This window comes from Coregonus lavaretus (genome assembly GCF_964263955.1).
Source record: "Coregonus lavaretus genome assembly, chromosome: 38".
Lineage (NCBI taxonomy): Eukaryota > Metazoa > Chordata > Actinopteri > Salmoniformes > Salmonidae > Coregonus > Coregonus lavaretus.
In genome coordinates, this window is record NC_140025.1 from 5806841 (window position 1) to 5819913 (window position 13073).

The following is a 13073-nucleotide window of genomic DNA, read 5'->3' on the forward strand; positions in this document are numbered from 1 at the left end:
CAGGTTGTCCGTCAACAGCTGTATAGAGCTGTGAGCCTGCTGCAGTGCCCCCTCCCTCCCTCTGAAAGTCCTGCAGTGTTTGACTAGGCCTGCCTTCCTTTCCTTCTTTATCAACAGCTTTCAACCTACTCCCATCTGATGCTGAAACAAAAACACAGCATTTCCGGCGCTGAATGCTAAAAACTAACTGGTCTTTACTAGCAGAGCGATGACAGAAGCTAGCAAAATGAGAAAATAAACTAAATCCTGATCATTCTTCACGTAGGGGGTTAGCCTATTCATTGATTCTTAGCCATTCATATCTGGTGTTCTCCTCCCCTCTACTTGTGGGGGGCCAGCCCAGGTAGACAGACTGGGTCTTATCTGGGGTAGCCTAATGATAGTTGGTAAAATAAGCTCAACACTATTGCCGTGGGAGTCCATGTCCCCATTACTGCACTGCTCTCTCGGAGTAATCACTCTGATTGGAGGGGACACCATTTCTAGAGCAGCACAGGGTGCAGCATTCTGATTCGCTGAGAGAGGGGTAAGCTGTTTTCTATGCGTGTGAGTGCGCGTGTGTGTGTGTGGCAGTAGAGTGGTTGACATGGCTTCTCCCTTCATCACACACAGAGTTCAGAGGTCAGCTCCAGCCTGAAAGCACAGACAAATCAAAGCAGCGAACCCCTTGCTTGAGCTCAGTCGATAGATTACTCAACATCAGAGCTCGACAAAAACAAGCTGTGATACTGTTGACAGTGTCCCGCTCCGCCACCTCAATGTTTACATGGAAGAAGCCGTTAGAGACTCTGACCACTGACAGTCTGGAAGGACATTTGTGGAGTTTGAATAGCTGTTATAAACAGTCTGGGGAATTTTATAGGCTAGGTTAATAGCCTAAAGCTTGGGTAGGGGGCTGAATTGTCTGCTCTGCTGATAACATTAGGGTCCCATGTTATCCTATCATGTTATCCTATGGCCTTTCAGCAGTGCAGTGATTGTGTAGTTAGCTAAATGTCCCTTGGGATACCGTCTCTAGTGGATACAGATCAAACACAAAGGATTCAGGCCACCAAACAGATAACCATCCCCTTGGTGAAGAATGAATTCCTTACTGCTCAGCCTTCATCTTGTGTTTGTGACTGTACTGAGGCTGAAGACCTAATAGTGAAAGAATGGGTGGGTGATGTAATGTTTTGGTTTGCTGGACATGTAGGCTAGCTAGGCTTAGGCTACATCTGATGAATCACCATCACATCTTATCTAGGACTGGCAAGGTGAGATCTACTCTGGTGGGATTTGGGGGTCAAGAAGACCCTCAAATTTGTACTATGATACACAGGGATCACAGACACCAAAGTGGTTTAGAGTCCATCCATCTCACTCTGCACTGTTCTTTACGACAGCCAGCTATTAAAAGCCCCATGGTACTGAGTGGCCATCAACAGTCATCAGGAGCTAACCCACTAGTCAGTTCATCACTGCAGTATGCATGAAGCTAGCTTATAAAGCAACTAACCTAATATTGTGCACAACAAGCCCTTGTGTGAAGTTTGAAGCCACAGGGCCTGTAGGTTATATTCTCCCCCCAGGTGACAGTCTCACACACCCTTTCTGAATTATGTTACAGTGAATGACAGTCTCTTTCCTATACTTGTGTTACACCAGTCACTTTCACCTTATGGTTATAGCAGCACGTTTTTTGGCTGCCTGTGACAGTGCCATCCCATGGTATCCCATACCTTGAAATTGCTGGAGTTGACCCAGTTGGTAGCGACACCATCCACCATTCTGTCCAGCATGGTCTGGTCCTGCTCCAAGTCCTGGAACTTGTCCTTGTCCAGGATGGAGTCTATGATGTCCTGGCCCACCTGTAGTCTCCGACCCAGGTCCTTCTGCATAACCTGCTCCATACAGTACTCCATATTCCACTCCATAGTGTCTCACCAAAGGTATAACACCACAATAACACGGGACAAAGAAAAATGTATAGGCCTATTCTGCTCACAGAGAAGTGTAGGGTAGGCCTATATTCCAGATATATTACACACTTTCCTATATAAAGTGTGTAACGTTTATCCCAAAAAGTTGACCCTTTATTTCAAGGGTATGCTGTGGAGATGAAATCTCGGGGAAGGCGAGAATGCAGAGATAACAGCAGTCCAGTCAGGAACTGTCCAGAGGTTTTAGGTCACTCTTGTGTTCCAGATCAAACTACAAATATGATCAGTCGTGGACAAGAGGACAGCAACGTGGACTGATGATGAAGAAGAGGATTGCTGAAATGATTGTACTTCATTCTTCAGTAATTCTTTGCTTTCCTATGGACCTAAAATCACAAGGGGATACAGAAGTATTATAACAAGTACTCCAGACAATAGGCCTTAGTGTAACACAAACATAGGCTAAGCAAAACAGTGTAGTTACAGTCAGTGTAACAATGAGTAGTTAGTTAATAACAATAGTATTTAGCTGGACTACTGAACTGACAAATACACACTAACGTTACACAGCAATAAAACCCAATTTTTATTGAAGTATCAATACACAATTGGCTTAGCTAACGTTAGTTACCTAGCTAGTTAGCTGGCTACTTCACGTTGTGAAAGTTGCTAGCTAGTGTTTAGCCAAGCTAGCTGGCTAGCTTAGTAAATTAGGTAGCTAGCTAGGTAGCTTTTGTGCTAAGCAAAATGGATAGCTAGCTAACTTGAAATAGGACGAATTATTTGCTATACAGACAAATAACAAGCTAGCTAGTTAAAACATTACAGTTAAATTGTTAGCTAACTAGATTAAATGTAGCTATCAATCAAAGCTGAATCAACACAGCAAACGTAGCTAACGCTAGCTAGCTAGATTAAGCTAACTAGTTAGCCACTAGCTAGCACGCCAAGCTGTTTCACCGTCACTGGCTCCTCCAGCTAGCTAGCCAGCTAGCTTCCGTTGGCTAACTGTCTCTAGCAGCTACCAGCAAACATTTAAATCATGCCAACAAATATCAGCGGTCAATTCATTTAGACTACAATTAAGCAATTGTCGTCACTAATTTACCAAGGGATTATTAACTAGCTAGTTAGCCAATTACCAGTAATCTGCATCCAGACGCTCGTCTCAGCTCAGATTCGTTCGGAAAAAATCAAGAGCCAGGATACTGGACATCCAGCAGTAGTAGCAGGCGATGAACCCACACGTACTGTATGCGTGGAGCCAAGTACAGTACTCAGAGCAGACCGTTATGTAGCCTGCTCGCTAGCTCGATCCAATATGTGATATCATTTAGCTAGCAACAGTTATATAAAAAAAAAAAAATCTGCTAGCTACATTAGCTATTTGGTTACATTGTTTATAGTAATAATTTCCAATGAAAGTCATACATGTGTAGCTTGTTTGCACGCCAACAGTGCCCTCTGCTGTCTATTACAGAAAGCTCACTCTCACTTTCAAATATTTGATCGCAAAACAGTAACACTGACAATTACAAGTTTTTGTGCAGTGTGTTGTTTTGTATCTCAAATAGTTTTGTGTAAATAAAGCATTTGTTAATAAAACACTATGTGTAAATAACACTATTTCACTTTGTAGTACAGATCAATGTCCTTCTAATGGAGTGTCTCTCCCACTTGTCTCAGTACCATGTTTGTGCTTGGCTCCAGATAACTCTAGTTTTCACCTGGCCAAAGGACAGAGACAGTATCTTATATGTTGACTGTTGAGGGTGGAGAAGTACAACCCTCCACCTGTTGGGGAGCTACCCACTATCGTCTCCATCCCCCTCTACAACCACAACCAGCTGTGTTTAAATTCAAGTCCATTCAGAGAACTGTAGAAGTATCCTGACCAAAAAGCTCAAGGAGACTGGTCGCATCGACCTTTGAACTTTAAAACAGCTCAGGTGTTAAACACTGGCTATTATGGGATGACCTGATCTTAGAACTTGGTCCTCCTTTTTAAAATAATGTGACCGTAAACAGTTTGTCAGTAGAACCTCTACATAATATTATAGCGACGCTCAATGTTTAATGAACCACCCTTAAAAATATTCATTTTCCACATGATTCCTTGTGTTTCAACATCACAAATATGACAAAGATATTACTAACGCGATGAGTATCATATGCCTCAATTACATAAATACAATCTCATTCTTGTTGACACAATGTCCCTTTTCTTTAATGTCAGAACTGCATACATTGCAAATAGTATATATTGTGCATCACTTAGACATCATTTACAAACACCAACAAATGTGCAAATAACTGTTTTCTGTACCAGTTCCAAGTTACAGTAATGTTGAACAATAAATATAAACAACTACAGTAGTGTTCAATTGCTCGAGATAATGACAATCGATAGTTTCGCAATACAGTAACAACGGATGGATGGATGGATTTGGATTTGAGAAAAATATGGAATTATCCTTCAGTATGAAATGACTAAGAAAGAGAACCAAGTGTGGCTGAATCCACACAACCACTGTGGCCCGTCTGGACTGACAAGTATAAAATAAAACAAAAATAACAAAAGTGAGGCAGGTTCAATATTTCCAGTTATTTTCAACAATACATTCCCTTGGCATATAAAAACAAAACCTATGAAACTGGTGAGGGACAACATGGAGTGAAAACTATAAAGTAACAAGAAAAACAATGGACTTGGTGGCGCTTTCTGGTTCAGCTTTCTTTCATCCAAAGTGCATTCTTCATTGCAAAAAAAATATACATATATATACATACCCTGGATAAACTAAATCAACTGACATGATATGCTGTCTTCTAGTAAATACATACAGTACCAGTGTTAAAACTATGTTATTACAGTTCAATATTGAGAAACATTTGAGAAGACGCAAATGTTAAAGTAACGTTAACATGTGAAATATACCCTCGGAACAATGGGTTCTAAGGGCCACCAACTTAACATTGACAACTTAGACTCAAGTCAATTACAGTAGGCGTTGAAGCTTCACTAAAAACATAAATATGGTGTCAGCAGCACATCAAACTAAAACAACAACTGTCATCATCCCAGACATAAGGTGCTTCCCTCCTTGCCATGATTGACACCTCTTCCATCCCCTCTCCATCCTGGTCCTCACACCCTGTTCATTCATCTTCCTTCCTTCATTCATTCTTGACCAGACACCATCTTCCTTCCTTATCTCTCCTTCCTTGTCCTTACACCCCTATTTATTCATCCTTCCATTCTGGTCCACACACCCCTCTTCCTTCATTTCTCCATCTTAGTCCTGATCCCCCTCTTTCTTCACCCCGCTATCTCCATCCCTCCATTCTAAACACTGGGGGCCTGTTAGTATTTGAGAGTGAGTCATCTTCATTACAGGTTACAGTAGAGTTTCACTATTTACAGTCTGAGGGAGGGGAGGGGCAGAGAGGTCCTGGGGATAACAAAGCTTCTTCTTCTTCTTGGGCCGCTAGTTAAACATGATGGATTCTGGGTCCTGGTTCATCATCTGGGCCATGTGACGGAGGACATCCTTCTTAGTGATGATGCCCAACAGACGCCTAGAGAGAGAGGGGGGGGGGGGGGGGGGGGGACAAAACACAAATCATTCCACCATCCAATAAACCTTGGAATGATTCAACAGAGTCTATGGTCTTCATAAATCTAACACCAAAGTAAAATGAGCCCATTTTAGAATACTGGGCCCGTTTTCCCAAATGCATCTTAAGGCTAAGTTCATCGTTAGAACCTTTGTAGGAGCATAGTTAAATCTCTGAGCTGTTTCCCAAAACCCTCGTCACTACAGTTGCCCTTAAACACTTGTTATTTAACTACTGCCTCAGACCACCAAGTGCGTCGTTAGATACTTTTTTGCCCTTTATACACAGAAGATCTCAGCTAACACAAAATCAACTTTTTTATCTGTCTTTCTGTGACCGCAGACAACATCAGAACGAATGTGACTACAAATACAAAGTTGCCAATGTCTTTGCAATTGTTACAAACAAGCGAAGGATATAAAGATGTTTCAAATGAAAACCAAGATGACTGTATTAAAAGATACATACAGTATAGACTATAAGGAATTCATTTCAAGTTAATTCAATTGAGTTTTATTTAGCTTGTAGGCTACGCTACTGTCTGTAATTTTTGCCTCAATATATTTCATGATGTATAGCCTACATGTGCGCAATGATGTGCCAAATCTTGATTTAGTGCATTATTATAGGGTAAGCATTAGAATAAGGCGCTTCAATATTTGTAGCCATAGGTGATAATATCTCATAGGAGCTGACCCGTCGTCAGTATTGTGGAATAATTCTAATGTTAAGGTAAGGTTTGAAAGGGAGAAAGCTGATCCGAGAGCAGCGCTGCCTTTCTTTCGATCCTATTAGTATCGACACATGCCTCAACAACGCACTTAGCGAACGTTCTATCTGCGTGGTGTTTTGGGAAACGCACGTTACATACTTCGGCCGTTGTAGAAAAGATGCGTTGTTAAAACAGTCGTAAGCCTAAATTCCATCGCTATGGGAAACCGGGCCCTGGACTGTATGTCGCTCATGGGCAACTGCTCGATGACTAAAATGTGAAACATTCTAAACTAGCAGAAACTCTGGTGGATGAAGACTATGTTAGGTTGGTTGATTGGTTGATGACAGACTCACTCGCTTCTGGTGACCAGACACTGTCGGAGCCCCAGCTCAGATCACTAGACCCCCATAACCCTCACCCCCACACACTCATCCCTCACACACACACCCCTCTCTCAGCCTTACCCGCTCCTGGTGACCAGACACTGTCGGAGCCCCAGCTTTCTGAAGATGTCCACCACAGTCTCCATGGGGGTGTGGTCTGTGACGGTGAAGGGGCTGAGGTTGAGGATGCGCCGCAGCTTCAGGGGCTGGGGGTCGCAGGCCTCGGCCACCTGGGGGGTGTCCTCCGTGAAGTAGACCACAGAGCTGCTCACCACCCCGTCCTGCTTCTGACGGGCAGTCTCTGAGAGGGAGGGAGAAATATCAGCTGTGACTCCTCAGACACCACAGATAATACTCAATGAACTGACACATTAAATACAGTGTTCTTCAACATATGCTGATGTCTTTCTATGTGACTTACAATAGCTATGATCACAACTTCCTATTCATGTTCTCCAAACTATTATGTTTGTTGTTTAGCCTGTCATTTCACAGTGAAAACAACCTACTGTAACAGTCCCACTATTTTGTTCAATGGAAGCAGGCCTTTAAGCACAACATATATTGTTGTTGTAGAGGGAGGCCAGAGAGAGGTGGTCATTTTGGAAGTGGGCTGCTCATTTGAAAGTTTGATGGAGTGGGCCTTTGCTGAAAAGCTTCTTAAATACCAGCCCCTTATATCACGCTTGCACAGCCTTGGATATGACTGTAAGTCGGTAGCACTGATATTTGGCAGCCTTGGCCACGTTACATAGGCTTACAGTACGTGGCCTTCAGATTGCAGGCCGACCTAAGACTTGAGTAAAGCAATTAGCAAGGTACTGTTCTCTTGCAGGTGTTATGGGCATCCTAGCTGTATGGAGAAGGTGCTTTTTGTATCCTTAAGTGTTCCATGCATCCAAGACCTTCGAAATGTTTGAATCCTTCTTGATTGTAATGTGATTTGTGGATTTGAATAAAGTATATAAAATGTGTGTGTGAGTGTGTTTGTGTGTGCGAGATCCAGGGTTAATGTCTTACTGATGGCCACAGTGAGGTCCCTGCGCTGGACGAAGCCGATGAGGCGCTCCGACTCTCGGGACACGACCACGGGGAAGCCGTTGTAGTCGGTGTCCTTGATGAGCGTCTCCACATCCTCCACTGTGGTGCTGTCCTGGGTCAACACGGCCAGGGGGGGCTCACTGCGCCTGGGACGCATCACATCCGTGGCCAGGGTCCTGTGTACGGATCACATATTAGGAACTCTTTGGGCTGTTTCTCAGACACAGATTAATCCCACTCCTGGAAGCAAAAACATGCTCAAAGTATACACATATATTTTTAGTTTAGGACTATGCTTAATTTGTGTCTGGTAAAACCAGCCCTTAGAGAAGGGATGACTCTTGACTACTGCAGGGTTGAGACTTGACTAGGGGCGAGGTTCCTCCCCTGAGAAGGAGGAACGACAAAGTTCCTAATATGTATCCCGTAATACATTTACATTTTAGTCAATTAGCTGACGCTCTTATCCAGAGCGACTTACAGTTAGTGAGTGCATACATTTTCATTAATACCTGTGCGTGAACTCGTCCCTGACGTCCAGGTAAGGGTAGCCATTGAGTTGGATGTGGGACTCGTAGATACCCTCCTTCCCAAAGGCATCCGCTACCCACTTACTGGTGACGGCTGCGGCCATGAGGGGTACGATGTACTCCAGACCACCGGTCAGCTCAAACATAATGACCACCAGGGACACGGTCATCCTGGTCACACCTCCTATAACAACAACACAAAGGAGTCAACCTAATGACCTGAGTGTATATTTTATAGAGTGTGAAGTAATCCCGCCCTGTTTCAGTCTGTTTTCATCCGTTTGGTGCCTAATGAACACAACCCTAATGAATAGGGACTCACCCAGACATGCGGCAGCGCCCACCATGGCGTAGAGCCCTGGGGTAACACAGTCGGCTCCGGGACGACACCAGTTCTTAAAGATGATCCAGTCGTGGTGGTGGTAGGCCATCTGCTCCACAGCGATGCCCACGATTCGCCCAGCGATGGCCCCCACAGCCATACTGGGAATGAACAGCCCAGACGGGATCTGGAGACAACACAGAGGACATAGAACAACATGGCGGAGAGGTGATCTGAACACAACAAATCAACCATGAGCACGGTTATCCTACTCACAATATCTGGGATCCAAACTTGGTAACACTTTATTTGAAGGGAGCTACATAAAGGACCTAACACTTTCATATTTCATAACCCACACATAAGCAGTTCAGTAGCATTTCATAACTGCTTACGTCAGTTAACATAACCCTATCTAGCCATGCCGTACAGCATACTGACCTTCATGCCGAAGGTGAAGATGGTAATAACTATCTTAAAGATAAGAGCCAGGGCCAGCTGCCACAGAGCGGTGTAGACCCCGGGTCCAGCAGGGCGGTCTGGGATGTCGTCAACCGGACGGCTCATGTTGGGGTTATTAACGTAGTCACACAGCTGAGAGGACTCCAGCGCACCGCAGTCGTTGAACAGCTCTGAGATGAGCTCGCTGGTGCTGCGCCGCGTGTACGGGTTAGGGAACGCCAGGACCGCGGTAATACCCGTTATCACGATCACCTTAATCAATCAAATGTATTAATAAAGCCTTTTTACATCAGCAGTTCTCACAAAGTGCTTTACAGTAAACTGGCAAAGACCCCAAAAAGCTAGCAAGAAGCAGAAACTGGCATTACATTTGAGTCATTTAGCAGATGCTCTTATCCAGAGCAACTTAAATACAATCAGTGCATTCAACTAAGATAGGCCAAATCACAATCATTGCACTAAAACATTCTTATAAATAGCTACTATCTACTAAATCAGTGCTAGTAAGCAAGTAAATCAATGCAAGAACTACCCTATGGGTCCTGGTCAAAAGTAGTGCACTATATTGGGAATAGGGTGCCACAGTTAGTTACCTCTAGGACGGGGTACTTCCCCAGCAGAGTGGTCTTCCTCCTCCTACACCAGGCGATGTTCCCCCGGATGAAGAGGGTTCCCCAGAGGCCCCCGAACACCCCCAGCAGGATGAACGGGACCAGCTCAGCCATGTACCAGGGGGTGTGGTACTCCACGTAGAACAGGACCAGTCTGCTGTTGCCGAACGGGTTGATGGCGCGCAGGGTGAAGGCTGCCACCAACGCAGCGAAGAAGGAGCGCCACAGCGTCTTCAGAGGGAAGTAGTAGCTCACCTGGACAGGACAGAGATACTTTAGTATTTAAAAGGAAATGGATCAAAAATAACAGCAACGTATCTGGAAGTGAGATGGAATTTGATTGGACACAGCAGGTGATTTCTAATGGACTTAAGTATACAACACCTCCTCCAGGCTGAAGAGAACTCCTCCAATCGGAGCTCCAAAGGCCACTGACACCCCAGCGGCAGCAGCAGCCGATAACACCTGCACAACAGACAAACCGAGTTACATACAGACTACACTAAATACTTGGATAAATTGTTTAATTTCTCTAAATTGTATTATTTCCCCTGAAATGTGAGCGTAATGGGCTACAACTGTACCTCTCTGCGCTTGCCCTCGTTCTTGCTGTACTTGGAGAACAGGGAGCAGAAGAGGTTACCACAGCAGCAGGCCACATGGACCAGGGGTCCCTCCTTCCCCAGGCTGAGCCCGGAGGACACAGCCAGGACCAGGGTCACCGTCTTGATCAGCAGGGTCCACTTCCCCAGGTACCCCCGGATGATGAACCCACTCAGGATGGTCTTGATCTACACAAGACGACACACAGCATCCCCCTTTGGTATAACCTTTGCAACTGTGCAGTTATCTGAAATTAATAAACACTCTTAGAATGCTCTTCAGCCAATCAAAATGTAGTATTTAAAATACTATAGTATGGTTATTTTCTATTAGTGAACGCCAACATTTCAAACACTCACCTCAGGAATACCTGACCCACAGGCGTAGGGGGCAAAGACTCTTACTAGAGACACAGCCAGGAAAGAGAATAACAGCGCCCACAATACATACAGGAAGTAATTCAACACATATGCCCCGGCACCCTGGAGAAACAAGAACAGGTGGAATATATGGGTTTAATGACCTGATACACAATCATCCCACTCTCTATCACAACAAACACCAAGTTAAACCTCAGAAACTGAGAGTAGTTACATTTCCCCAAGCCACATCCCTTAATCTAGCCAAGTGACGTCTGTCGTTCGTCGGGCTAAAACACAAACTCAGTATTGTGGCTTTAATCAAGAGGATATCTGGTTAACGGTCATTGATCTGCTGACCTCAGAGTGACCAGTCATCAGCTCGGCCCACTTCTGCCACTGCGGACACTTGTCTCTGTCGTCAAAGGTGGTCTCGTTGGAGGTCCAGCAGCACTGCTCATGGCTGTAGTAGAACGCAGACAGACACACCCCTTCTTTTAGATCTGTCATCCAGTCCACAGCCAGGTCTATCACTCCAGCCAGCGTACCTACATGGGAGGACACACAGCATGAGACCACAGATCACTCTAAGAAAGGGAACGGGCATGCCTATCAAAAGGATCCAGACCAGACGTGGTATTTCACAACTCTGGCTGTGTGACTTTTGATTGGTTGTTAGAGAGCCATGTCATGTGTTCATGTTTGTGCAGTATGAATCTCGGCACCCAGAAGCAAATCTCATGTGTGCCATATCACAAGAGACTAGTGTAGTACCAAAGATGTAAGAGCTTTGCAGGATGCCTCTGTCTCTGTGGTTCCTACCTGTGAGCATTCCTATGAGCAGCATCACCACCCATCCTGACCAGGCATCCAGAAGACTCTTAATAAGCTCCCAGTAAGACTCCTTACTCTTGGTGGTGATCTAGAACAACCATCAATTAACCATCAATGGAGGTTCAATGGATCATCAGGTTAAATTAATGAGGTGGACATCAATAGTTTTTCTATGATGATGACGATTATGACGATGAAGAGGATGAAGAAGAAGAAGAAGAAGAAGAAGAAGAAGAAGAAGAAGAAGAATGATATCCTCTGGGGATGAAGAAGAAGAAAATGCTTAGAGTGTAGAGCTGTGTGTGTGTGTGTGTGTGTGTGTGTGTGTGTGCCCCTCACCTTCCTATGGCGGTCTGTGTCGCGTGACTTTTCCCGGAGCCAGTCAATGGTGTGGAAGTCTTCATAGGTGCCCACGTCAGGGAAGGGCTCATCCAGGAAGTCCATCAGGTTCCCAGTACCATTCATCTCCTCTGAGGGAGTGGCCCCAGTACTGCTGGCCCCTGGTCAGAGAGACGAAAGAAGATTTCTTATTGTCTAATGCAGGCCTTCACACACTTCTGCTTTATCCCAACACCTCCAAAAGACACACACACACACAGAGGTTGAAGAGACCGCGAACCCAGCCAAGTCAGTACTCCGATCCTCAACACTGTATGAAGCACTATGCTGCCAATAATGCCCATGAAATGTATGAAATTGTAATTATTGGGATTCGGGTCACCAGACAGACCTTGTGATACTATGTCCAGATTAATTTTAGCTTCAGTTTGGACATTTGTCCAGAGCAGACAGTGGCCCTATTTTCATGTTCTTGTTGTTGATCATCATATATTTCACATGTATTATTTGCATTTTATTGCACATAACTACATTAGTAGCTTACTTGGATACATGGTCGCTATAATTCTGTCATTTTTTTCTCATAGGGTAGCTACGTCATGCAGAGGCAGCGAAAACAGTAACGTTACTGAGCAGTCAAGAATACAAGAGTAGGCTAGCTACATGCGGAACTTGCTGGCCATGCTTGAATACTGAATTACAAATCATTGATCAGTGACAGTGACAGAGGCCTTCATGTAGCTTTTAGATATACCTAGCTAAAGCAAGTAGATATGGATGTAATAAGACCGCTAACGTTACTGCTAGCTAAGATTTGGCCAGATATCATTGCGTCTCCCTTTAATCATTATGGCATTATTAGACATGCAATGAAATTCACACTTACCGTCTCCGTCCATTGTTCACACGATCCGACTCCTCAAAATAAAGACATATATATCTCTTAGCTATATAATCACCAATATTGAATGCATTTTGATACGGTGTTAGGTTGTCACCAGCCAAACCTGTTTAGAAAATAGAGAGAAGATGACGTCATAGGCTTCTGCTTCCCACAATGCATCTGCTCAACCTGTCAACGCATGAAGGTGGACTTGTGAGTAGGGAAATGGCAGCACCTTGTGGCTGAAAGAAAAATCTAAAATTTGTATCCGTTTATTCATCTCAGTGTGTAGGCTACTGTTCACTCACAGAGAGACCACCAGACCACTAAACTGCCTCTATAGAGGGTTATTTGTGTGCTATTGTGTGTTGAAAATGTTTGTTCTTCTCTTCTTGACATGGCCTGCATATTCAGCCGCCTACTTGGGTCACAAGCTCTGTATGTCAGAGAT

The 13073-nt window shown here is 44.4% G+C and overlaps 2 protein-coding genes across 2 annotated transcripts in view; both read right to left on the minus strand.

Annotated features, from left to right (window-relative positions):
* Window positions 1-3218, minus strand: part of LOC311112324 (CLIP-associating protein 1-B-like) — a 44698-nt gene extending 41480 nt beyond the window's left edge. Inside the window, exons 1-2 of the mRNA XM_084155385.1 lie at window positions 3065-3218; window positions 1722-2308 (exon numbers count right to left, since the gene is read on the minus strand). Coding sequence (XP_084011511.1) covers window positions 1722-1916 — 195 coding nt within the window. The 5' untranslated portion in view covers window positions 1917-2308; window positions 3065-3218. The remainder of the gene's footprint in view (window positions 1-1721; window positions 2309-3064) is intronic.
* A 911-nt stretch (window positions 3219-4129) lies between these two features.
* Window positions 4130-12786, minus strand: LOC311112022 (H(+)/Cl(-) exchange transporter 4). The gene is made up of 14 exons (XM_084154983.1): window positions 12626-12786; window positions 11740-11900; window positions 11389-11488; window positions 10927-11114; window positions 10567-10689; window positions 10189-10395; window positions 9989-10069; window positions 9587-9859; window positions 8973-9245; window positions 8532-8718; window positions 8192-8393; window positions 7659-7855; window positions 6720-6939; window positions 4130-5501 (listed from the first exon to the last, which is right to left on the minus strand). Exons 1-14 carry the CDS (start codon window positions 12636-12638, stop codon window positions 5411-5413), a joined length of 2316 nt encoding a protein of 771 aa, XP_084011109.1. The 5' UTR covers window positions 12639-12786; the 3' UTR covers window positions 4130-5410.
* Between the last annotated feature and the right edge of the window lie 287 nt (window positions 12787-13073).